The sequence below is a fragment of the Scyliorhinus torazame genome, chromosome 9 (assembly GCF_047496885.1).
Source record: "Scyliorhinus torazame isolate Kashiwa2021f chromosome 9, sScyTor2.1, whole genome shotgun sequence".
In the NCBI taxonomy this organism is placed as follows: domain Eukaryota; kingdom Metazoa; phylum Chordata; class Chondrichthyes; order Carcharhiniformes; family Scyliorhinidae; genus Scyliorhinus; species Scyliorhinus torazame.
This window is the reverse complement of record NC_092715.1, coordinates 22,140,895-22,168,525: the sequence shown is the minus strand read 5'-3', so window position 1 is coordinate 22,168,525 and position 27,631 is coordinate 22,140,895. Positions and strand designations below refer to the sequence as shown.

At 47.0% G+C, this 27,631-nt stretch overlaps 1 protein-coding gene across 2 annotated transcripts in view; it reads right to left on the bottom strand.

Annotated features, from left to right (window-relative positions):
* The window catches only part of cfap99 (cilia and flagella associated protein 99), a 366,971-nt gene that overhangs the window by 75,200 nt on the left and 264,140 nt on the right, over positions 1–27,631 (bottom strand). For both annotated transcript variants that reach the window (XM_072515683.1, XM_072515684.1), the window contains 2 exons: positions 16,529–16,733; positions 10,416–10,557 (listed from right to left, as the gene is read on the bottom strand). In XM_072515683.1, coding sequence (XP_072371784.1) covers positions 10,416–10,557; positions 16,529–16,733 — 347 coding nt within the window. The remainder of the gene's footprint in view (positions 1–10,415; positions 10,558–16,528; positions 16,734–27,631) is intronic.

The following is a 27,631-nucleotide window of genomic DNA, read 5'->3' as shown; positions in this document are numbered from 1 at the left end:
CGGCTTTACAGGCCACTCACAGCAGGGACACATCACAGCCCATGTACCCATTCAAATCGGTAACATCACCACCAAGCACCCCGTGGTTTTAGTTGACCTGCCCCACACAGCAGAACACATTCTGGGAATCAATTTCATGAATTCCCATAATCTTTCATTCGATCCAGTCAACCAGTGTGTCTGGAAGATGGCAAAATCCGCAAGAGCCCCCGCAACGCTCAACATAGGAGAGTACGCGAACAAAATTAGCGCAGTAGGCGAATTTTGGTTCAACCCGAACACGCTTAGTACAGACAAGCAGGTTAGGGCAGTTCTGCAAAAGAACAGGGCAGCATTTGCGACCCATAAGCACGACTGTGGACGGTTGACTGGCTCCGTACAGATAACAGGACCTGACCCTAGACCCCAATAACAGTATGGATTTCCCCAAGAGGCAGAGGGAAAAATCTCAAAGGTAATAGAAAGCTTATTAGAGCAGGGCGTACTTAGATCAGTCGCCTCCACTAATAATGCCCTGATTTGGCCAGGGAGAAAGCCCGATGGATCATGGCGACTGACCAACGATTACCGGGAACTCAACAAAATCACCCCCGCAGCAGCCCCCACAGTAGCAACAAGTCCCGAGACCATGCTCAAGCAGGGACTCAATTCCCGATTCTTTACGGTTTTGGACGTCAGTAATGGATTCTGGTCCATTCCATTGGCAAAGGCAAATTTGCCTTCACCTTTAAAGCACATCAGTACACGTGGACATGCCTGACACAAGGCTTCCACAACTCCCACTCCATTTTCCACCGACAGCTGGCAAATGGTTTAGCCAAATTTTCTCGCCCCGAATGTCTGGTTCAGTATGTAGATGACATACTACTGCAGACAGACACCAAGGAAGAGCACATTGAGCTTCTGTCCGAACTCCTGGAACTCTTACACTCAATCGGTTGTAAAGTCAACCCCAAAAAGGCCCAGATTTTGGAAGAAAAGGTGATATATTTGGGAACAATTATCACGCACGGTAAACGCGAGATCGAGCATAAAAGGATTGACTCGATTGCTAAATTGCCCCTTCCCCAGAACGTTTCAGCCCTCCGGTCGTTTTTAGGACTGGTTGGCTACTGCCGAAACCACATTGACGGTTTTGCCAGCAAGGCAGCGCCCCTCTCAGACCTCCTAAAGAAAGGAGCCCCCTGGGAATGGCTTCCGCAGCATACGGATGCTGTGGACTCTTTAAAACAGGCACTCATAGCAGCCCCCGCACTACAAGTTCCAGACCCGCTTTCCCCTTATGCCATAGAGGTAGCGACCACAGACCGCACCCTTTCAGCCGTGCTCCTCCAGGAACGGCACGACCAGTTAAGGCCCGTAGCTTATGCCTCCAGAATTTTAGATGCTGTGGAGCAGGGATTTTCAGCCTTTGAGAGGCACCTGCTTGCAGTATTCTGGGCAGTCCAGTATTTTTCGTGCATTACCGGACTGAACCCCATCACAATTCTCACCGAACACCCCCCCCCCACCCTACTTTTACAGGACGGATGACTCAAGGACGGTACAGTTAGCCAAATTAGAGCAGCGAGATGGACCCTTCTCTTGCAGGGACGGGCCATCACTATTAAAAGGACAAAGACACACACCTATTTAGCCGACAAATTACAGTACCCCGGAAACCCCCATGAATGCAAAATTATCTCTCCACACCACAACACAGGCCCCTTTATCGCTAAAACACCCCCCAGAAAGATAGATAGTTCAACCCAGAGCCCCCAGCACACGGACACGTGTGAGCCCATAAAGATCTATGTGGAGGGATCTTCCACAGTCTTGGATGGGAAGCGCATAACAGGTTGCGGTATCTATGTAGAGGACGCTCAGGGACGCGCCCTCGAGGAAATAGCGTTAAAACTACCCGGACACTTAGACGCGCAGGCAGCAGAGCCCAAATTGGTCACTATGTGTGACTCCCTCATTTTTTTTTCAAAAAGCAAATTTTAGAACATGGCACACTTCCCAATAATGAACCAGTGCTGATTTACCATCCAAATGTTTCAGGATGTAAATAGCATGTGGTTGGCAACCTAAAGGTTACCGAAACAAAACAAAGCTTTTTGAACTGAAAATGCCAAAATGAGGTGCGAATGGGCCGCGGCGGGTAAGAGTTGTATGGAGTCCCCGGGTAGGACGGCTACCAATGCCGTGTCTCTCCTACCCGAGCGTAGTTGACCAGAGGGGGGTTCCCAGGCAGGGCGGGCCCCGAGCCGTTTCTCCACTGCCTGAGCAACCGACAAGAACGGGCAAAAAATGTAGTCATCGTGGTGGGGCTGCCATAGTGGTTCTATCCTTCGAACCAGAAGGGCAGTTACGAACGGGTGTCTGGTTCCTTAACCAGTCTCTGCAGACAAGCTCTCAGAGGTTTCAGCCGAACTGGTGTCTGGCAATGGTGAGTCTCTGTAGGCAAGTCCTCAGAGGTTTCAGCCGAATAGGCGTGGAGCAGTGAGAAAAAATTCTCCTGTCAGACATACAACATTTAACAAACGTACACACAACATAAAACATTCTGCAGGTTCTATCAGAAAGGACAACACTTCTCCCAAGCGGTTCCTTTTAAAACACCATCTGGACACCTCAGTTCTCGGTTGCGAACAAGGTCGCAAAGGAGTTCTCGGTTTGGGAGTCAAACCCAAGGTCGTCCTCTTCTCCCGGATGCCAAACTCTTGAGTGTATCTGGGCTGCATGGTGTGAGGTGGGGTCGCTCTCGTTGTTGCGGACGAATCTGAACAAGTTATCTCGGTGCCAGTAATTGGTGTCTAGTTGTGTGGGGACAAAATCGGGGTCGTCAGTGTGGTTCGGTGGTCGGTGGTGGGGTTTATTTAGGAAAGTGATCATGAAGGGATCACTTGGATCGTAGTCGGAATCGCTGGGTGTGGGTCCTGTTGCATGGGGATAGTAGGGAGGCGTGCTGTGGCTATCGTCCGAGCCACAGTTGAAGTGTTGGGTACTCTGACACACAGACGAACCAACACGGTTGCATACGGTACAACGCAGTTTTATTTCATTGAACTATAAACAAAGTAAACTCTGGTATTCAGCACATGGTGAAACTCTGAATGGCTGGCAATGAGGTCTGTGCCCTGAGCCCTCTCCTGCTCGAGTTCCCAGGAAGTGTCGTGTTCCCTGCTTTGTACTGTGTATGCTCTTGTCCGTGATTGGCTGTCGCGTTTTGTGTGTTGATTGGTCCGTTGATCTGTCCATCATTATGTGTGTATGTATGTGCTGTGATGTTCATCTGAATATCATGACAACAGTCGCTGTCTCTGCTGCGTTCCAGGGCGGAGTGTATATTTCGGGGGTGGAGTTGAGGTCGAGTCTGTGGCTGGGCTGGGCGTGGTGGGGGTTGGTAGGGTTACGTTGGCTGTGGGCGGGGTGTGGTCTGCTGCGTCAAGCATGACGTGGTGTGCGTGGTTCGACTGCGTTCCATTTGCCTTCAGCTGGTTAATATGAAACCACGCAGTCTTACCATTGGGGTACTTTATTTTATAAACGTAAGGGCTTACTTTGTCCGCAATGGAATACGGACCCGAGTATTTTGGTGACAGGAATGTGCTGGGGTTATATACAAAGAGCATCACTTGCTGTCCGATACTGTATTCAGTCGCATGCACTGTCTTGTCGAAACAAGCCTTGCTCTGTTTCTTTCTGGTGCCCAATTTTACTGAGGCGGCTAGCTGAGTCGTTTTAACATCTTCCACTAATTGTTGTACTGCTTTCTCGTGTGTGAGGGCCATCATTTCGGGGCTGGTCAAGTCCAAACCTAACAAATATTCTGTGCCTTTCATGGGGCGTCCGGTCATGAGGGTGTAACCTGTGGAAGTAGAAACTGTGTTACGCAAAAACATCAGCGCAAAAGGGAGGACTGAGTCCCAAGTGGTGTTGTTTTGCTGGACCATTTTTCTGAGGGTGGATTTTAGGGTCCGATTCATGCGCTCCACGATACCGCTCGATTGTGGGTGGTATGCTATGTGAAATTTTTGGGTGATGCCAAATATCGTGAGGACGTTCTACATGACACGTCCCATAAAATGGAAACCTTGGTCTGATTCAATGCTGCGGGGGAGTCCCCATCTTATAGAACATAGAACGATACAGCGCAGTATAGGCCCTTCGGCCCACGATGTTGCACCGACATGGGAAGTCAAAAAACAAAAGCCATCTAACCTACACTATGCCATTAGCATCCATATGCTTATCCAATAAACTTTTAAATGCCCTCAATGTTGGCGAGTTCACTACTGTTGCAGGTAGGGCATTCCACGGCCTCACCACTCTTTGCGTAAAGAACCTCTGTCCTATATCTATTACCCTTCAGTTTAAGGCTATGTCCCCTCGTGCTAGCCATTTCCATCCGCGGGAGAAGGCTCTCACTGTCCACCCTATCTAACCCCCTGATCATTTTGTATGCCTCTATTAAGTCTCCTCTTAACCTTCTTCTCTCCAACGAAAACAACCTCAAGTCCATCAGCCTTTCCTCATAAGATTTTCCCTCCATACCAGGCAACATCCTGGTAAATCTCCTCTGCACCCGCTCCAAAGCTTCCACGTCCTTCCTATAATGAGGTGACCAGAACTGTACGCAATACTCCAAATGCGGCCGTACCAGAGTTTTGTACAGCTGCAACATGACCTCATGACTCCGGAACTCAATCCCTCTACCAATAAAGGCCAACACTCCATAGGCCTTCTTCACACCCCTATCAACCTGGGTGGCAACTTTCAGGGATCTATGTACATGGACACCGAGATCCCTCTGCTCATCCACACTTCCAAGAACTTTACCATTAGCCAAATATTCCGCATTCCTGTTATTCCTTCCAAAGTGAATCACCTCACACTTCTCTACATTAAACTCCATTTGCCACCTCTCAGCCCAGCTCTGCAGCTTATCTATGTCCCTCTGTAACCTGCAACATCCTTCCGCACTGTCGACAACACCACCGACTTTAGTGTCGTCTGCAAATTTACTCACCCACCCTTCTGCGCCTTCCTCTAGGTCATTGATAAAAATGACAAACAGGAACGGCCCCAGAACAGATCCTTGTGGTACTCCACTTGTAACTGAACTCCATTCTGAACATTTCCCATCAACCACCACCCTCTGTCTTCTTTCAGCTAGCCAATTTCTGATCCACATCTCTAAATCATCCTCAATCCCCAGCCTCCGTATTTTCTGCAATAGCCTACCGTGGGGAATCTTATCAAACGCTTTACTGAAATCCATATACACCACATCAACTGCTCTACCCTCGTCTACCTGTTCAGTCACCTTCTCAAAGAACTCGGTAAGGTTTGTGAGGCATGACCTACCCTTCACAAAGCCATGCTGACTATCCCTAATCATATTATTCCTATCTAGATGATTATAAATCTTGTCTCTTATAATCCCCTCCAAGATTTTACCCACTACAGACGTGAGGCTCACCGGTCTATAGTTGCCGGGGTTGTCTCTGCTCCCCTTTTTGAACAAAGGGACCACATTTGCTATCCTCCAGTCCTCTGGCACTATTCCTGTAGCCAATGATGACATAAAAATGATGACATAAAAATCAAAGCCAAAGGTCCAGCAATCTCTTCCCTGGCCTCCCAGAGAATCCTAGGATAAATCCCATCAGGCCCCGGGAACTTATCTATTTTCAGCCTGTCCAGAATTGCCAACACCTCTTCCCTACGTACCTCAATGCCATCTATTCTAATAGCCTGGGTCTCAGCATTCTCCTCCACAACATTATCTTTTTCCTGAGTGAATACTGACAAAAAATATTCATTTAGTATCTCGCCTATCACTTCAGACTCCACACACAACTTCCCATCCCTGTCCTTGACTGGTCCTACTCTTACCCTAGTCATTCGCTTATTCCTGACATACCTATAGAAAGCTTTTGGGTTTTCCTTGATCCTACCTGCCAAATACTTCTCATGTCCCCTCCTTGCTCGTCTTAGCTCTCTCTTTAGATCCTTCCTTGCTACCTTGTAACTGTCCATCGCCCCAACTGAAACTTCACACCTCATCTTCACATAGGCCTCCTTCTTCCTCTTAACAAGAGATTCCACTTCTTTGGTAAACCACGGTTCCCTCGCTCTTCGCCTTCCTCCCTGCCTGACTGGTACATACTTATCAAGAACACGCAGTAGCTGATCCTTGAACAAGCTCCACTTATCCAGTGTGCCCAACACTTGCAGCCTACTTCTCCAACCTATCCCCCCCAAGTCACGTCTAATGGCATCATAATTGCCCTTCCCCCCAGCTATAACTCTTGCCCTGCGGTGTATACTTATCCCTTTCCATCATTAACGTAAACGTCACCGAATTGTGGTCACTGTCCCCAAAGTGCTCTCCTACCTCCAAATCCAACACCTGGCCTGGTTCATTACCCAAAACCAAATCCAACGTGGCCTCGCCCCTTGTTGGCCTGTCAACATATTGTTTCAGGAAACCCTCCTGCACACACTGTACAAAAAACGACCCATCTAATGTACTCGAACTATATCTTTTCCAGTCAATATTTGGAAAGTTAAAGTCTCCCATAATAACTACCCTGTTACTTTCGCTCTTATCCAGGATCATCCTCGCCATCCTTTCCTCTACATCCCTAGAACTATTTGGAGGCCTACAGCAAACTCCCAACAGGGTGACCTCTCCTTTCCTGTTTCTAACCTCAGCCCATCTAGCATCCTCTCCGCCACCGTAATACTGCTCCTGACTAGCAGCGCCACACCTCCCCCTCTTTTGCCTCCTTCTCTGAGCTTACTAAAACACCTAAACCCCGGAACCTGCAACATCCATTCCTGTCCCTGCTCTATCCATGTCTCGGAAATGGCCACAACATCGAAGTCCCAGGTACCAACCCATGCTGTCAGTTCCCCTACCTTGTTTCGTATACTCCTGGCATTGAAGTAGACACACTTCAAACCACCTACGTGAACACTGGCCCCCTCCTGCGACGTCAAATCTGTGCTCCTGACCTCTATACTCTCATTCTCCCGTACCCTAAAACCACAATCCAGGTTCCCATGCACCTGCTGCATTAGTTTAAACCCCCCCAAAGAGCACTAACAAATCTCCCCCCCAGGATATTTGTGCCCCTCAGGTTCAGATGTAGACCATCCTGTCTGTAGAGGTCCCAACTTCCCCAGAAAGAGCCCCAGTTATCCAGAAATCTGAATCCCTCCGCCTGCACCATCCCTGTAGCCACGTGTTTAATTGCTCTCTCTCCCTATTCCTCATCTCACTATCACGTGGCACAGGCAACAACCCAGAGATAACAACTCTGTTTGTTCTAGTTCTGAGCTTCCATCCTAGCTCCCTGAAAGCCTGCCTGACATCCTTGTCCCCTTTCCTACCTATGTCGTCCGTGCCAATGTGGACCACGACTTGGGGCTGCTCCCCCTCCTCCTTAAGGACCCGGAAAACACGATCCGAGACATCACGTGTTATAATTAGCCTTCCCCCAATTTAGCACTTTCACCCAGGACCACTCTTATCCTTGTCCACCAGCACTTTAAAACTTACTGAATTGTGTTCACTGTTCCCGAAATGCTCCCCTACTGAAACTTCTACCACCTGGCCAGGCTCATTCCCCAATACCAGGTCCAGTACAGCCCATTCCAAAATTGGACTATCTACATATTGTTTTAAGAAGCCCTCCTGGATGCTCCTTACAAACTCTGCACCACCCAAGCCCATAGCACTAAGTGAGTCCCAGTCAATATTGGGGAAGTTGAAGTCTCCCAACACAACAACCCTGTTGCTTTTACTCCTTTCCAAAATCTGTCTACCTATCTGCTCCTCTATCTCCCGCTGGCTGTTGGGAGGCCTGTAGTAAACCTGCAACATTGTGACTACATCCTTCTTATTCCTGATCTCTCCCCATATAGCCTCGCTTCCCTCTGAGGTGTCCTCCTGTAGTACAGCTGTGATATTCTCCCTAACCAGTTGCGCAACTCTGCCACCCCTTTTACATCCCCCTCTATCCCGTCTGAAACATCTAAATCCTGGAACGTTTAGCTGCCAATCCTGTCCTCCCCTCAACCAGGTCTCTGTACTGGCAAGAACATCATAATTCCAAGTACTAATCCAAGTTCTAAGTTCATCTGCCTTACCCGTTATACTTCTTGCATTAAAACATATGCACTTCAGGCCACCAGACCCGCTGTTTTCAGCACCACCTCCCTGGCTGCTCTTCCTCAGAGCTGTACTGGCCCTATTCCCTAGTTCTCCCTCAATGTTTTCATCTTCTGACCTATTGCTCCGGTACCCACCCCCCTGCCATGCTAGTTTAAACCCTCCCATGTGACACTAACAAACCTCGCGGCCAGGATATTTATGCCTCTCCAGTTTAGAGGCAACCCCTCACACCTACCCCGGAAGAGCTCCCCGTAGTCCAGATAACGGAAATCCTCCCTCCTACACCTGCTGTTTAGCCACGTGTTTAGCTGCTCTATATTCCTATTTCAAGCCTCACTGGCACGTGGCACAGGGTATAATCCTGAGATTATAACCCCAGATGTCCTGTCTTTTAACTTTCTGACTAGCTTCCTGAACTCCTGCTGCAGGTCCTCATGCCCCTTCCACCCTTAGTCGTTAGTACCAATATGTACAATGACCTCTGCCTGTTTGCCTTCCCCCTTCAGGATGCCCGCTACCCGTTCTGAGACATTCTGGACCCTGGCACCAGGGAGGCAACATACCATCCTGGAGTCTCTTTCACATCCACAGAAGCGCCTATCTGTGCCCCTGACTATAGAGTCCCCTATTACTATTGCTCTTCTGCGCTTTGACCCTCCCTGCTGAACATCAGAGCCAGCTGTGGCGCCACTGCTCTGGCTGCTGCTGTTTTTCCCTGATAGGCTATTCCCCCCAACAGTATCCAAAGGGGTATACCTGTTCGAGAGGGGGACAACCACAGGGGATTCCTGCACTGACTGCCTGCCCCTTCTGGTGGTCACCCATCTCTCTGCCTGCATCTTGGGTGTGACCACGTCTCTATAACTCCTATCTATGACGCTTCCGCCACTTGCATGCTCCTAAGTGCATCCAATTGCTGCTCCAACCGAACCACGCGGTCTGTGAGGAGCTGCCATTGGTTACACTTGCTGCAGATGTAGTCGACCGGAACGCTGGAAGAGGCACAGATCTGCCACATCTCACAGTTGGAGCACTGCATCCCGCTGAGTAACATTTATGCACTAATTAATTAATTTAAAATAAACACTTGAATTATTGTTAGATTGAGTTACAATTAACTATATGGCCCTGACGCAAGATGATTTTTACTATAAAATTAAATGCTGAATACAGATCACTGCCCTCAGGTTTGTTTACTCCACTATCTTGTTAATCAATTAGATTTGTTTTGCAATATTATTTTTTTTCAAATTTAACAGATTCCCAACCAGCCAATCAGATCACAGCTTTACTGTGATGTCACTTCAGTTCCCCCCCCCACACAATTTGAAAAGGTAATAAAAATCACTTACCTTCCCAGGATGCTCTCTGGTTCCCTCCCTGCAGATTAACAGTTACAGGCCAGAAGAAAGATAACAAAACGGTGGGGGAAAAGCACCTTCTCCCACTCTGCACCGAATTACCTCACTGCACCAAATTACCAAGTTCAAATTCCCACTCTGTATGTGTCTCACTCACTCAGAATGTGTCTTCTTCGCCTGTGCAAAGCTGACTGAGTGCGCTTTCTGTCTGTCTTTTATACAGAACTCAGCTAACCAGGGTGACTCACACTACTTAAGCTTCAAACAGAAGAATACAATGTACACCCTTGTGCCACTAAACAGGCCTCAGGTGACTGACAAATAACTGCCTCTCAGCAATTCGGGTGGAGGCAGCTTCAGCCAATCAGACACTAAGCTACACACTGCACTTTTAATTGAAAAACAGCAAAATTAGATTTACCAGTTACCTTTCCTGATTACCTCACTGCACCAAATTACCAAGTTCCAATTCCCACTCTGGATGTGTCTCACTCACTCAGAATGTGTCTCCTTCACCTGTGCCAAGAATGGGGAATTTGCTCCTACATAGAGTACTTGAGATGCATAGTCTCGATGTATTCAAAGGTAAACTGGACAAGCGCATGAGGAAGAAAGGAACAGAAGGATATGTTGGTCTGGTGAGATGAAAAGGGATGGGAGGAGGCTCTTGGGCAGCATAAACACTAGCATGAGCCAGCTGGGCTGAATGGTCTGTTTCGGACCCGAATCATTGAGAGTAATTCTGTGATATCCACGTATATGAATCATCACTGTTCTTTGAGGTCTCAAAGTTTCTTCCATTAAGGACCTGAAAAGGGAGTCTGGATTCTAAAAAGGGAAAACCCACAGCATTCCACAACATTAATTATGTTTACTGCACATACCCATCTTCTGTTTATCTTGCTGTAGTTTCAATCTTTGCTGCTTTGTGTTGTGACGTCCTTTTACCACCCGTTCCACCAGTTCTTTTGCCTCCTTCTCTTCCTGTCGTTTCGCCTCTGTATATTTATGCATCATTTCTGCTGTCTGGAGTGACACATATTTAAGTTATAAAAAGACTTGTGTTCTTGAGTACAGGATGATTGCATCTTCCCAGATTGTTTTGATTGACTCTTAAACTATGGGATTTTAAACATTCACCCTTGGGGTAGAACTTTAAAGATGGCGAGTGATTGGCGCTCACCGTCCTGAGACTCGGCGCCTAAGTTGCAGTTGCCGACCTTCTAAGATGCTCACTTGAGCGTTGATTGGCAGTGGGCGTGACTTCTGTTTGCCTTTGGAAGGAATTCCCACCGTGGCCGGCAGCTATTCAACTCAGCCAGTCACAACCGTTCATTGATTTCTTCAAGGGGAGTTGAGGGGTCAGCAAAAGGGGTGGGGGGGGGGGATTAAAATGGGGAACAAAGAACAAAGAACAAAGAACAAAGAAATGTACAGCACAGGAACAGGCCCTTCGGCCCTCCAAGCCCGTGCCGACCATACTGCCCGACTAAACTACAATCTTCTACACTTCCTGGGTCCGTATCCTTCTATTCCCATCCTATTCATATATTTGTCAAGATGCCCCTTAAATGTCCCTATCGTCCCTGCTTCCACTACCTCCTCCGGTAGCGAGTTCCAGGTACCCACTACCCTCTGCGTAAAAAACTTGCCTCGTACATCTACTCTAAACCTTGCCCCTCTCACCTTAAACCTATGCCCCCTAGTAATTGACCCCTCTACCCTGGGGAAAAGCCTCTGACTATCCACTCTGTCTATGCCCCTCATAATTTTGTATACCTCTATCAGGTCGCCCCTCAACCTCCTTCGTTCCAGTGAGAACAAACCGAGTTTATTCAACCGCTCCTCATAGCTTATGCCCTCCATACCAGGCAACATTCTGGTAAATCTCTTCTGCACCCTCTCTAAAGCCTCCACATCCTTCTGGTAGTGTGGCGACCAGAATTGAATACAATACTCCAAGTGTGGCCTAACTAAGGTTCTATACAGCTGCAACATGACTTGCCAATTCTTATACTCAATGCCCCGGCCAATGAAGGCAAGCATGCCGTATGCCTTCTTGACTACCTTCTCCACCTGTGTTGCCCCTTTCAATGACCTGTGGACCTGTACTCCTAGATCTCTTTGACTTTCAATACTCTTGAGGGTTCTACCATTCACTGTATATTCCCTACCTGCATTAGACCTTCCAAAATGCATTACCTCACATTTGTCCGGATTAAACTCCATCTGCCATCTCTCCGCCCAAGTCTCCAGACAATCTAAATCCTGCTGTATCCTCAGACAGTCCTCATCGCTATCCGCAATTCCACCAACCTTTGTGTCGTCTGCAAACTCACTAATCAGACCAGTTACATTTTCCTCCAAATCATTTATATATACTACAAAGAGCAAAGGTCCCAGCACTGATCCCTGTGGAACACCACTGGTCACAGCCCTCCAATTAGAAAAGCATCCCTCCATTGCTACCCTCTGCCTTCTATGGCCTAGCCAGTTCTGTATCCACCTTGCCAGTTCACCCCTGATCCCGTGTGACTTCATAGAATCATAGAATTTACAGTGCAGAAAGAGGCCATTCGGCCCATCGAGTCTGCACCGGCTCTTGGAAAGAGCACCCTACCCAAGGTCCACACCTCCACCCTATCCCCATAACCCAGTAACCCCACCTTACACTAAGGGCAAATTTGGACACTATGGGCAATTTAGCATGGCCAATCCACCTAATCCGCACATCTTTGGGCTGTGGGAGGAAACCGGAGCACCCGGAGAAAACCCACGCACACACGGGGAGGATGTGCAGACTCCGCACAGACAGTGACCCAAGCCGGAATCGAACCTGGGACCCTGGAGCTGTGAAGCATTTGTGTTATCCACAAGGCTACCGTGCTGCCCCGAATACTTCACCTTTTGTACTAGTCTACCATGAGGGACCTTGTCAAAGGCCTTACTGAAGTCCATATAGACAACATCTACTGCCCTACCTGCATCAATCATCTTAGTGACCTCCTCGAAAAACTCTATCAAGTTAGTGAGACACGACCTCCCCTTCACAAAACCGTGCTGCCTCTCACTAATACGTCCATTTGCTTCCAAATGGGAGTAGATTTCTGTCTCTAAGAATTCTCTCCAGTAATTTCCCTACCACTGAAGTAAGGCTCACCGGCCTGTAGTTCCCGGGATTATCCTTGCTACCCTTCTTAAACAGAGGAACAACATTGTCTATTCTCCAGTCCTCCGGGACATCCCCTGAAGACAGCGAGGATCCAAAGATTTCTGTCAAGGCCTCAGCAATTTCCTCTCCAGCCTCCTTCAGTATTCTGGGGTAGATCCCATCAGGCCCTGGGGACTTATCTACCTTAATATTTTTTAAGACACCCAACACCTCGTCTTTTTGGATCACAATGTGACCCAGGCTATCTACACCCCCTTCTCCAGACTCAACATCTACCAATTCCTTCTCTTTGGTGAATACTGATGCAAAGTATTCATTTAGTACCTCGCCCATTTCCTCTGGCTCCACACATAGATTCCCTTGCCTATCCTTCAGTGGGCCAACCCTTTCCCTGGCTACTCTCTTGCTTTTTATGTACGTGTAAAAAGCCTTGGGATTTTCCTTAACCCTATTTGCTAATGACTTTTCGTGACCCCTTCTAGCCCTCCTGACTCCTTGCTTAAGTTCCTTCCTACTTTCCTTATATGCCACACAGGCTTTGTCTGTTCCCAGCCTTTTAGCCCTGACAAATGCCTCCTTTTTCTTTTTGACGAGGCCTACAATATCACTCGTCATCCAAGGTTCCCGAAAATTGCCGTATTTATCTTTCTTCCTCACAGGAACATGCCGGTCCTGTATTCCTTTCAACTGACACTTGAAAGCCTCCCACATGTCAGATGTTGATTTGCCCTCAAACATCCGCCCCCAATCTATGTTCTTCAGTTCCCGCCTAATATTGTTATAATTAGCCTTCCCCCAATTTAGTACATTCATCCTCGGACCACTCTTATCCTTGTCCACCAGTACTTTAAAACTTACTGAATTGTGGTCACTGTTACCGAAATGCTCCCCTACTGAAACATCTACCACCTGGCCGGGCTCATTCCCCAATACCAGGTCCAGTACCGCCCCTTCCCTAGTTGGACTGTTAACATATTGTTTTAAGAAGCCCTCTTGGATGCTCCTTACAAACTCCGCCCCGTCTAAGCCCCTGGCACTAAGTGAGTCCCAGTCAATATTGGGGAAGTTGAAGTCTCCCATCACCACAACCCTGTTGTTTTTACTCTTTTCCAAAATCTGTCTACCTATCTGCTCCTCTATCTCCCGCTGGCTGTTGGGAGGCCTGTAGTATACCCCCAACATTGTGACTGCACCCTTCTTATTCCTGATCTCTACCCATATAGCCTCACTGCCCTCTGAGGTGTCCTCTCGCAGTATAGCTGTGATATTCTCCCGAACAAGTAGCGCAACTCCACCTCCCCTTTTACATCCCCCTCTATCCCGCCTGAAACATCTAAATCCTGGAACGTTTAGCTGCCAATCCTGCCCTTCCCTCAACCAGGTCTCTGTAATGGCAACAACATCATAGTTCCAAGTAGTCATCCAAGCTCTAAGTTCATCTGCCTTACCCGTAATGCTCCTTGCATTAAAACATATGCACTTCAGGCCACCAGACCCGCTGTGTTCAGCAACTTCTCCCCGTCTGCTCTGCCTCAGAGCCACACTGTCCCTATTCCCTAGTTCTCCCTCAATGCTCTCACCTTCTGACCTATTGCTCCCGTGCCCACCCCCCTGCCATACTAGTTTAAACCCTCCCGTGTGACACTAGCAAACCTCGCGGCCAGGATATTTATGCCTCTCCGGTTTAGATGCAACCCGTCCTTCTTATACAGGTCACACCTGCCCCGGAAGAGCTCCCAGTGGTCCAGATAATGGAAACCCTCCCTCCTACACCAGCTGTTTAGCCACGTGTTTATCTGCTCTATCTTCCTATTTCTAGCCTCACTGGCACGTGGCACAGGGAGTAATCCCGAGATTACAACCCTCGAGGTCCTGTCTTTTAACTTTCTGCCTAGCTCCCTGAACTCCTGCTGCAGGACCTCATGCCCCTTCCTGCCTATGTCGTTAGTACCAATATGTACAACGACCTCTGCCTGTTTGCCCTCCCCCTTGAGGATTCCCTCTACCCGTTCGGAGACATCCTGGACCCTGGCACCAGGGAGGCAACATACCATCCTGGAGTCTCTTTCACGTCCACAGAAGCGCCTATCTGTGCCCCTGACTATAGAGTCCCCTATTACTATTACTCTTCTGCGCTTTGACCCTCCCTTCTGAACATCAGAGCCAGCCGTGGTGCCACTGCTCTGGCTGCTGCTGTTTTCCCCTGATAGGCTATCCCCCCCGACAGTATCCAAAGGGGTATATCTGTTCGAGAGGGGGACAACCACAGGGGATTCCTGCATTGACTGCCTGCCCTTTCTGGTGGTCACCCATTTCTCTGCCTGCACCTTTGGTGTGACCACATTTACATAACTGCGATCTATGACGCTTTCCGCCACCTGCATGCTCCTAAGTGCATCCAATTGCTGCTCCAACCGAACCATGCGGTCTGTGAGGAGCTCCAGTTGGGTGCACTTTCTGCAGATGAAGCCATCCGGGAGGCTGGAAGCCTCCCGGACCTGCCACATCTCACAGTCAGAGCACAGCACCCCTCTAACTGACATTGCGTCAATTAATTAAAATTTGTCTTTTTTTTTTTAAATACTAAGAAGGGAAGAAGGGACTTGGATGGGGGTCGGTGTCAGAGAGGCTGGAGGATTGGGGTTGTTTGTTGGGTTCGTTCTTCTGATGCTCTTTGGTTGTTCTCATGATATTTTGTATATTTATATTTTTGTTAAAAAGCCTTGAATTACAAGCATTTAAGAAAAAACTCAGCCAGGCAGAATGCTACAGTGGCCAGATGTGGTACTGCAGCGCTCTGCCTGGGACTAAGTCCCGGGACCTTTGAAAAGATAAGTCCCAGGGGTCTCAGGGGCAGGAGGGTAGAGCACGCCTGGGGAGGCCCGGAGGGGTGGGGGCGATTGTGGCATCGGGGGGGGGGGGGGGGGGGGGTACGACAGGGGCAGAGGGTGCCCTTCCACCCGAGATACAAATGTCACTTTCCCCACCCTCTCCGCACCTGCTCCCGCCAGCCTAAAAATTGAGGCTGTACAGCATAAGGCCCTTGTGATATTAAGTAGCCTTAATAGGTTAATGGTGGGTCACCTGCCCGAGGCCCTGCCCGTCCAAGTGTGAAATTGGGTCTGGGTTTGGGAGACTGAGTTCCCGGGGAACTCCCGTCCATTCAATTTTACACCTCCCCCTCCCCCACCTCAGAATCCGCCTTGGGGAGTGTAAACTTTTGTCCTTGGATTACAGACGGGTCCAGAAGAATTTCAGTGGTCTCTGTATTCCTAATGAAGATTCAGACACTGAAGTAGATCCAAATATTCCAGCCATAAATTAGAAGATTCGCTCAATGTTATGGGAGCAAAATACTGCAGACGCTGAAAATACACAGCAGATCTGGCAACATCTGTTGAGGGAGAAACACAGTTATGCTTGAGGTTGATGCTCCTCGGTCAGAACTGGGAGTATGAAGAGATGGAACGGGTTTTAATCAAGGCTGGGAAAGACAGAAGTGAGGCAAGTACAAAAAGGAAGGTCTGAGGTAGAAGGCAGAACAGATTGGGGGTGTAAGGCAAAGGGAGATAACAGGACAAGTAAAGAAAAAAAAAGATGGTTGTAGAGGGTGCGTAAATGGGCAAAAGAAGAACTATGAACAGCTGCTGTCCAAGCCAAACAAACCACACAAAACAGAGAATAGGGGCAGAGGTCCTGATCTCAAATTGTTTGACTCAATGGTGAGTCCAAACTTCTCTAACTCTTTTTATTTTCTGTAATAAATATCAATTACATTTCCAACATGTTGACCATTTAGCATGAGGCGGCAAAGTGACTCAGTACCTCCCCTTTCTGCTGAGCCGCCTTCTTCCTCTTCTCCTTGATCCTCGCTTCCCGCGCCAAAATTGCATCCTCCAGGAGGATCTTTCCTTCAAGACAACGGCGTTGTACATCTGCCAGCTGTTGTTCCATAAAATCTTTTTCCTTTTTCTTCTGTACGTCCTCAAATTTGGAGGGATCATAACCTATTTCTATTAGCTGATCAAGTCTGCAATGGCACAGTAGAAATTCTTGTTAAGGTTTTGATGGTCATTGTATTCAATACTAGCAGGAGGCTCAATTACTGGGTTAATTACAGAATCACAGTTACCTGGCCTATTGTGCCTGTGCCAATATCAAGTGCAATTACTCAGAGTCAAAATAACCCCCGTATGAATTATCGCAGGTGTCAGTTGTTCAGTCACATCCAGGAGTGCAGTTAGGATTGTGAACAATTTTTTGCAGGTATTTCTGCTGTGGGCAGTTCTCCTTTCTTACAAACACACACACCTGTGACTTTCTCCAACGAGATCCCAGTTCTATCTGGATCCCAGGGTTGAAACACCTAGTCTGGGGTCAGCTCACCTCCTTCCAGAAAGTCTCACTGTAGAACTACATCCATTTACAATTATGTTCCTACATACAATTATGTTCCCAATTAGCTTCCAAACCTAGCTTGTGAAAGGAGCACGGGTGCAAGGTTCCTCTGGCAAATTACCACTGAGGTATTGCTTTGTTTCCACTGGCGGGTGAAAGCAGAACTAAGGGGCATAGCCTCAAAATAAGGGGATTTAGGACTGAGTTTAGGAGGAACTTCTTCACCCAAAGGGTTGTGAATCTATGGAATTCCTTGCCCAGTGAAGCAGTTGAGGCTCCTTCATTAAATGTTTTTAAGATAAAGATCGATAGTTTTTTGAAGAATAAAAGGATTAAGGGTGATGGTGTTCGGGCCGGAAAGTGGAGCTGAGTCCACAAAAGATCAGCCATGATCTCATTGAATGGCTTGAGGGGCCAGATGGCCGACTCCTGCTCCTAGTTCTTATGTTCTTATGCTTCCAATTGAAGAGGCTCTGTGGTTTTACAATCCTCATAAATGCACCAAGAATTATAAATTACAGAAGGAGGCCATCTGCTCCATCACGCCTGTGCCAGCACTTTGAGAGAGCTATCCACTTAATTTCACTCCCTTGGTCTTTCCACATAATCCTGTAAGTGTTTGTCCTTCAAGCATTTAAACAAATGTCTGCTGAAAATTACTCCTAAATTTACTTCCACCACCCTTCCAGGCTGTGTATTTCAGAACACTGCTGTGTAAAAACATATTCCGCATCTGGTTCGTGTGCCAATTGCCTTAAATCTGTGTCTTCTGATTTGGTGGTATTTCTGATAGTGGAAACAGTTTTCTTAATTTACTCAATCAAAACTTTAATAAGGCACAGGGGTTCCGGAGTAAGCAAAAAGTAAACAACATTTATTTTGCAACAATTACCTACATGAGTACCGGTAGAACCTCACCAGGTACTTTCTCCTCTCGGTCGGTTCCAGACAGGCCGACCTTTTATACAAGTAAGGGGCTTAATAGCCTCCTTCTGGGGTAGTATGGGTGGCACAGTGGTTAGCTCTGCTGCCTCACAATACCAGGGACCCAGGTTCAATTGGTTTGGGTCACTGTCTGTGTGGAGTCTGCACGTTTTCCCAGTGTCTGCATGGGTTTTCTCCAGGTGCTCTGGTTTCCTCGCACAAGTCTCAAAAGAATTGGACATTCTGAATTCTCCCTCTGTGTACCTGAACAGGCGCCAGAGTGTGGCGACTAGAGGATTTTCACAGTAACTTATTATTGTCACACTACTTGTGACAATAATAAAGATTATTATTATTATCAAATTTCTCCTTAACCTTGAAGGAGGAAAAAGCACAGATTATGCAGTCTCTCCAAATGATTTGTTTGGTAAAAATAGGCTTAAGCACCATTTGGATGAAACAATGATAATTTATTCTGATGGATCAGTTGGCCAAGTGTCATGTGAGAGTACCTTTAAGAAATGGGGTTTCTAAAATCGCTGTAGTGGATGTACCTTTAAGAAATAGGTGTTTATCAGTGATGTCAGAGTGTGGGTGGAGCTGCGCTGTCTGTCTGCTTTTACTTTCGCTTTGGACTTGCTGCTACAGGGTCTGTTTAGTTTCATTTTAGACTTGGAGCTGTAGTCACAGCAAGAAGGTGTATTAGTCTCTCTGCAATCTAACGGCTGTCTACAGATCCTTTGGTGATTTAAAACTAATACCTGTTTCTGTAGAGAAGTTAAACCTGATGTCTTTCTATAAAAAGGGTTTATTTTTATCTTCTGGATGTTGCAAGGAAAGATTAAGAGTTACTCAGAGAGTACTGTATTCTTTGGGGGATTTATCGGTGTTGATAGTTGTTAAGATGTTTACTGGGGGTTTATAAAGTGTTAACTGGTTTCATAAATAAACATTGTTTTAATTTAAAAGTACTTTAACTCTCTGTTGCATGACACCTATAAAGTAGGTCTGTGTGCTCCCCACAACCACAATCTTATTAAAAGTTGTGGGTCAGGTGAACTCCATGATACACTTTGGGGTTCTCTAAATCTTAGCCCATAACACAAGCTAATTGCAATTGAACATGCGACCTAGAGCCAAGGCTCCATTCCTGATTCGTCCTGGGTTAGTTAAGTTCAGTGGAGTGACCGGAGGGCACTACAATTTGTTTCAGTGTGATGAGACTGAAATTCTTATCGTCTGAAGTTGGAGGTTGGGAACTCCAGTTTCAATGATCCTTGGGCGTGTGTGCCGGCTGGGAAATGGTCGCACATGCGCAGTTCACTTGAAATGAAAATCGCTTATTGTCACAAGTAGGCTTCAAATGAAGTTATTGTGAAAAGCCCCTAGTCGACACATTCCAGTGCCTGTTCGGGGAGGCTGTTAAGAGAATTGTTACGGGAGGCTGTTATTGTACCTTTTTCAGGTAGGGAACTAATCCTGCACATCTGCAAAGAAGCAAGAAAGGACAAACGGTGCGAAGAGCAAGTCAGATGACCTGAACCAGAGTGCCATTACCAAGTAGGTGTCCCAGGGAGCAGGGCATGGGAAGGATAGGGAGAAAGTCCCAAACCAGGGAGGGGGATTGGGAGGGATCCCAAAAGGAAGTCTCAGTAGACAAAGACAGGTGTAGCCACTTAAAATGGCTAACTCCCGATTCAAAATGGCGAACGGCAAAGGCTGATGGGAAAATCAACCAACAGGACAAAAACGAGCAGCTGGAGGTTGGCTGTGTATTTACCTCTGGAAAGGCCAGACAAGATCGATACCAGCAACCATCAGCATAACAAAACACCATCTATCTGCATACTAATGAGCAATCCCCGGGAACAATAAGCAACATTTAGACACACAAAGCCAAACCAGACTCTTCGGCGCATGCAGAAGCCTACACAAAGGGAGGTGAACGACCACCTCAAGACCGCCCATCGATCAGGGAATCGCTCCAGCATTGGAGAAAACCGAACCAAGTGATGGGGACAAAGTCCAATCACTTGGGACCAGGTGCAGGGTCCGCCCCGAAAGGCGGGAATCCCCTGGGAACTATAAGAATTGAGCCCAAGTTCAAGTCGCTCTCTTCACCTGCTCTTCACCAGCTCTCTTCTCTCCAGCTCTTCACCACCGCTTCTCCAGCTCTCCACTCCTCAGCAGCTGGTAAAACTGTAAGTCTTACTTCAACGCTCGCTACGAGATCGGCGCTCCTAGCTATCAATCTGTTCCAACTTCGAATCCCGCAGGCTCAGAACCCGAACGAAAGGCCATTCGTTTCCCTGACCTGGTGGGCCAATTCCAAGTTAGGTATTGGCCTGTTAGTTGTAGAAGTAGCTTAGATGTAGAATTTGCGCATGAGTAGTGATTACTGTGGATAATAAATGTGCTTTGATTTAAATCTTACGAAGCGGTGTATTGGATTATTGATCATTACTCGGACCTGAACCACGTGGCGGTATCATAAAAGATACCTGGCGACTCAAGAGCAAAGGTAATAAAACAGAGCAATTGAACCAAGGCGAAGTTAGCAACACAGGTATCAGAAATAGGTCCCATTAAATTAATATAAAAGACAGAAGCAGAGAAATAGTCTCTGAATTAAAGAAAGCTGCAGGGAGCAGACTTGAAGTGGAGTGGGCTTGAGAGAAGACAACCAAAGGTTGATAACTCCGTGCTGTGGGCTGGGAGAAATGGAACCCCAATGAAGCAGCAGTGTTCTGCTTGGCATGGCCAAAGATCTGAAATTGTGCTCGGAAGGTGACGCTCAAATGTCTCGAATATTCAGATTAAAGGAATGTCAGAAGGCCAGATTGAAATCCTGCGAAGAGGGCCATTGTTGAAACCCCATGAATGGGAGCGAACATATTTCAAAGCAAGATCTTCAAATGGGGAGATTAGAAACCCTTGTGAAAAAGGTAAAGTTCAGTGAGATTGGCTCATAATTTGTCAAACATCTAGGTCTGTTGGTAAGAAATCCATGGAACTTGCTGTGGTTACACCTGAAAACAAAATAGCACCACACCAAAGGTTATAACCAGGGATAATGCCAGTCCTGTTTCCGATGTCTGGCGAATAATATAGTCAGTCAATCTCGCTCTCTTCTCCTCCCCATTCACAGTAATATGTTACACCCCTTGGCAGGCTAGCCTAAAGGTGTCACCATGTTATTGATCCAAGATGTATTGCTTGCAAGATTTGTTCAGTGTGTGTCAGAGAGGGAAGACAAGGATTTTAAGCTCTCTGGAAAAAACCCAATAAGGTTATTTGGATAGTAGTTAACTGAATAATCAATTATAGGACTCAAAAAGACTGGGTTTAGGGACCTAATTTGTTTCCTCTGTGGTTGAAGAATCAGTGGGTGGAATTTTATGGCTTCATTGCGATGGAGATGGAGCTGAAAAATGCAGCAAACTGTTCAAAAGTCCATTGGTTTTTGCGTTACCAGAAAGTCTCACTGGCAGGAGGGTCTGAAAAGTTCTACCCAGTGAGTTTAAAATGTGTTTTTTTGCTGCTTGGGGAGAGGTATGAATTGGGGAGAGGGTGAGAAGCATCAAGTGAATGCTCAGGAATTCACCAGAAGTATTTGTAACTGTGCCAGTCCCAAGCAAAAAGTATTTGCGTGAAGCAGGTGGTAACTCTTCTTTGGTGTATGTGTTCGTAAAGATATTACTGGGGGTAAAAGAATAGTGTGAATTTAAATAATTCTTGTATGTGTACTGAGATCTTTCCAACATTTTTGTCTGGCGCAATATAGTTCATTTTTCTTGTTTTGTTAAATATTTTATTCTTTGTACTAAAAGTTCCTCAGCAGATTCCTGTGAATGTGTTCAGTAACTTCCCTCCACAGTTTCTAAAAACAAGGTTAGGACCCATCAAGCCAGGTTTCACTCAAGGATCTGACTTGTCCAGTATTAACAGCAGTTGGGATTGTAACAGTTTGGATGAGGGAATAAATCAGTCAGGTTCTCAGCAGTGACCACAATACAATGACACTTGCTGGAAAAGTGTGTGCATGTATGCTTTAACCAAAGGCAGAATTGGGGTTAAGTTGTGACATTACACAGCGGGTAGTGGGTGTCTGGAATTCACTACCCATGTTGATGGTGGAGGCAGAGACCCCAAACTCTTTTTAAAAGTACCTGGATCTGCACCTTAAGTGCTCTAAGCTACAGGGCTATGGACCGGGTGCAGGAAGGTGGGATTATAAAGGCACCTGTGTGTCCTCAGACTGGCATGAAAAAGATAGACCAAATGGCCTCCTTCTGTGCTGTATACTTGGGCCAGGATTGTCGCCCGCGTAAAGGCCGCATAGATGACGCGGCCGGCGCCGCATAATGGGCGTCATCCACGCATGCGCGGTTGCCGTCCTCTCTAAGTCCGCCTCGCAAGAAGATGTCTGACGGATCTTGCGGGGCCGTGGAAGGAAGGAGGTCCTCCTTCAGAGAGGACGGCCCGACAATCGGCGGACACCGATCGCGGGCCACCCCACGTTTGAGGTACCCCCCGGTGCAGGATCCCCCCTCGCCCCACCGCAGGCCGCCCCCCCAGCATTCACGCACCACTCACGACGGCAGCGACCAGGTGTGGACGGCGCCGCGGGGAACCCGCCGTTTTGGCCTGGCCGCTCAGCCCATCCGGGCCTGAGAATAGCGGGGGTGCCGGAGAATCGCCATTTTTGGTGTCTCCGGTGATTCTCCGGCCTGCGGCCCGCGAAACTCGACCGGGCCGACCCGCCGCTTGGGAGAATCGCGGGAGGGCATCGGACCGGCGTCCCGGGAAATTTTGGCGGCCCAGGCGATTCTCCCAACCGGCGCTGGAGTGGAGAATCGCGCCCATGATTTGGGATCTTTCCTAAGCTGTTGGGACCATCCTGATAATATAGGGGCTGTGCATACAAAACCTTTCTTAATAGGCAAGAATAAGCTATTCTGGCCCTTGAGCTTGTTCTGCTTGTCATTAGGTCATAAGGAATTCAGGAGAAACTTCTTTATCCAGAGAATAGTGACAGGGACAGCACGGTAGCATTGTGGATAGCACAATTGCTTCACAGCTCCAGGGTCCCAGGTTCGATTCCGGCTTGGGTCACTGTCTGTGCGGAGTCTGCACATCCTCCACGTGTGTGCGTGGGTTTCCTCCGGGTGCTCCGGTTTCTCCCACAGTCCAAAGATGTGCAGGTTAGGTGGATTGGCCATGCTAAATTGCCCTTCGTGTCCAAAATTGCCCTTGGTGTTGGATGGAGGTATTGACCTTGGGTGGGGTGCTCTTTCCAAGAGCTGGTGCAGACTCGATGGGCCGAATGGCCTCCTTCTGCACTGTAAATTCTATGAAATTCTATGAAATGTAGATGTCATTGCCACAAGGAGTGGTTGAGGGAATAGTATCGATATATTTAAGGGGAAGACAGACAAACACTACAAGGAGAAACACATGGAGGGATAGCCATTGGAAGGTGAGACAGATTACGATGGGAGGAGGCTCATGTGGCACATAAATACCAGCAAAGATTAGTTGGGCCGAATGGCCTGTGCCTATGCTGTCAAATTCTATGTAATCTATGCCATGGTGCAATAGGCACAAAAAAAGTTTTCTTAAAGAGCTTAGCTTTTAGTTTACTAGGCCAGGTAGCACAAAATCAAGCGTTATTGTAGCACTTAAACAACCATTACAGCCTCAAAAAAGGGATAGAAAAATGAACTTATTTTTCACATTGGCACATTTGAGTAACGTTTCTCCCTATGTTTAGATGCTTTGAGTTTCTGTTCAAGGAGATAAAACAATGAAAGCTAGCTCTAGTTGAGGCTTGTGGTAACTTGATCTTAATCTTCTTTAATATATGAAAATAAAAAAGTTTAAAATAAAGTATGGTCTCAAAAGCAGAAGCATCTTGTTAAACATTGAAATAACAGTAACAGAATAGAATTAGAATTAATGACAGTAAAATCCGAATATACACAGGTAACAACTAATGAAGTTCCAGCACTTACTGATAACATCAGTAATGGATTTAAATAAGATGCAGAATAATAACACTGAATAACGCCATCCTCTTCAATCCTTCCTTCAATGTCTGTGTGCGCAGTACACACCTGACATATTCCATTCCTTTGCATAAACTCTTGGAACAACTCGCTCATAAATGTACCATTATCAGAAACAAGAGGATCCGTGACCCATGAGTTGCAAAGACTTAGTATAGCTTCTCTATGCTACTGGGAGCTGAAATATTGCTCATGATGTATACTTCTTACCACTTAGAATGTGAATCCACGATGACGAAAAATGTGTGACCCATGAAAGGACCTGCAAAATCCACATGAATTCTCGAAGGACAATTAGGCCACTCCTGAGGATCTTCTGGTTAGATTGACATGCAGGATTTCACTTTGTTCTCCAAATCCTAGTCCATATTAGGCCACCTGGCTAGACTTTTCACCCGAACAGCACCTAAATGAACCTCATGAATTTAATCTACTACTTACGAATGACCAGGGGGTGGAACGACCACTTTCAAACCCTCACAATATGCAATAGTCCTGCGCATTTAACTCGTCTTTGCGCCTCACATAAGGCTTCAACCCACCACCATCTATGATAGATGGTCACCCTTGCATCAGAATTATTTTAACTTGTGACAGAATGGGAACTCTGTCCATCCACTGCTTAATTTGTTTCTCATTCACTGGAGATTGGGCAAGTCTCTCTAGTAAGTAAATCATCTTGCGAGGACACTGTACCTGGTGTGGCAAATCCGGTAAAGGGAGTCCAGGTTAGCTTTGTCCTTCCCTGCTCTGTACACGATGCTGACTGATACGCTGACAAATGTAAGCACTCAGCCCTGCATCCTTGCTGAGGCCATGGGAGGAATTCATATTGACTCACTGAAAAGGCTCACCAATGGCTCATGGGCGGTACATATGGTGAACAATTGACCCTAGAGGTACTGATGGAATCTTTTTACAGCAAAATCAATAGCTAGATTGTCTTTTTCCAGTTTTGAATACAATTTTCAGCCTTTAACAACGTTCTAGATGCAAAACCAATGGGGTTTTGGACCCATCCTCCATTATCTAAGAAAGTACCCCCCCACACCGTAGGGTGATGCATCGCATGACAGAATAAGTTCCTTGTCTGGATCAAAATGGTCCAGCAGATTTGTCGATTGCAGCAGTGCTTTCCAATATTTGAAAGCCACCTTCTGCGTGGACTCCCACTTCCATTTTGTTTTCCTTGTGCAGAAGTAAGTACAGTGGAGTCAACACTACAGTCAGGTCCTGCACTATTGGAATTCTATTCAATTGAATTCAAAACTTTCCATAAGAGTTTATTAAATCTACAAATGACTAAGCTCGGCCACTTTCCTGGGCTCCGGAGCTTCCTTAATCGCTCGAACTTTCCCTTCCACAGGAGATAAGACTTGTGCAGTAATTCTATGGTCCAGATACTCTACCCTCAGTGCCTGAAAAATGCACTTGTTCTGCTTCAGACGCAGTCCCGCCTCTGAAAACATTTTTAAAACGGCGCCCAGGTTGCTGAGGTGCTTCTCAGTTTTACCCAAAATGAAAATGTAATCTACAAAGAACAAAGAAAAGTACATCACAGGAACAGGCCCTTCGGCCTTCCAAGCCCGTGCCGACCATGCTGCCCGACTAAACTACAATCTTCTACACTTCCTGGGTCCGTATCCCTCTATTCCCATCCTATTCATGTATTTGTCAAGATGCCCCTTAAATGTCACTATCGTCCCTGCTTCCACCACCTCCTCCGGTTGCGAGTTCCAGGCACCCACTACCTTCTGCGTTAAAAACTTGCCTCGTACATCTACTCTAAACCTTGCCCCTCTCACCTTAAACCTATGCCCCCTAGTAATTGACCCCTCTACCCTGGGGAAAAGCCTCTGACTATCCACTCTGTCTATGCCCCTCATAATTTTGTAGACCTCTATCAGGTCTCCCCTCAACCTCCTTCGTTCCAGTGAGAAGAAACCGAGTTTATTCAACCGCTCCTCATACCTAATGCCCTCCATACCAGGCAACATTCTGGTAAATCTCTTCTACACCCTCTCTAAAGCCTCCACATCCTTCTTGTAGTGTGGCGACCAGAATTGAACACTATACTCCAAGTGTGGCCTAACTAAGGTTCTATACAGCTGCAACATGACGTGCCAATTCTTATACTCAATGCCCCGGCCAATGAAGGCAAGCATGCCGTATGCCTTCTTGACTACCTTCTCCACCTGTGTTGCCCCTTTCAATGACCTGTGGACCTGTACTCCTAGATCTCTTTGACTTTCAATACTCTTGAGGGTTCTACCATTCCCTACCTGCATTAGACCTTCCAAAATGCATTACCTCACATTTGTCCGGATTAAACTCCATCTGCCATCTCTCCGCCCAAGTCTCCAAACAATCTAAATCCTGCTGTATCCTCTGACAGTCCTCATCGCTATCCGCAATTCCACCAACCTTTGTGTCGTCTGCAAACTTACTAATCAGACCAGTTACATTTTCCTCCAAATCATTTATCTATACTACAAAGAGCAAAGGTCTCAGCACTGATCCCTGTGGAACACCACTGGTCACAGCCCTCCAATTAGAAAAGCATCCTTCCATTACTACTCTCTGCCTTCTATGACCTAGCCTGTTCTGTATCCACCTTGCCAGCTCACCCCTGATCCCGTGTGACTTCACCTTTTGTACTAGTCTACCATGAGGGACCTTGTCAAAGGCCTTACTGAAGTCCATATAGACAACATCCACTGCCCTACCTACATCAATCATCTTAGTGACCTCCTCGAAAAACTCTATCAAGTTAGTGAGACACGACCTCCCCTTCACAAAACCATGCTGCCTCTCACTAATACGTCCATTTGCTTCCAAATGGGAGTAGATCCTGTCTCGAAGAATTCTCTCCAGTAATTTCCCTACCACTGAAGTAAGGCTCACCGGCCTGTAGTTCCCTGGATTATCCTTGCTACCCTTCTTAAACATAGGAACAACATTGTCTATTCTCCAGTCCTCCGGGACATCCCCTGAAGACAGTGAGGATCCAAAGATTTCTGTCAAGGCCTCAGCAATTTCCTCTCCAGCCTCCTTCAGTATTCTGGGGTAGATCCCATCAGGCCCTGGGGACTTATCTACCTTAATATTTTTTAAGACACCCAACACCTCGTCTTTGTGGATCTCAATGTGACCCAGGCTATCTACACACCCTTCTCCAGGCTCAACATCTACCAATTTCTTCTCTTTGGTGAATACTGGTGCAAAGTATTCATTTAGTACCTTGCCCATTTCCTCTGGCTCCACACATAGATTCCCTTGCCTATCCTTCAGTGGGCCAACCCTTTCCCTGGCTACCCTCTTGCTTTTTATGTACGTGTAAAAAGCCTTGGGATTTTCCTTAACCCTATTTGCCAATGACTTTTCGTGACCCCTTCTAGCCCTCCTGACTCCTTGCTTAAGTTCCTTCCTACTTTCCTTATATTCCACGCAGGCTTCGTCTGTTCCCAGCCTTTTAGCCCTGACAAATGCCTCCTTTTTCTTTTTGACGAGGCCTACAATATCTCTCGTTATCCAAGGT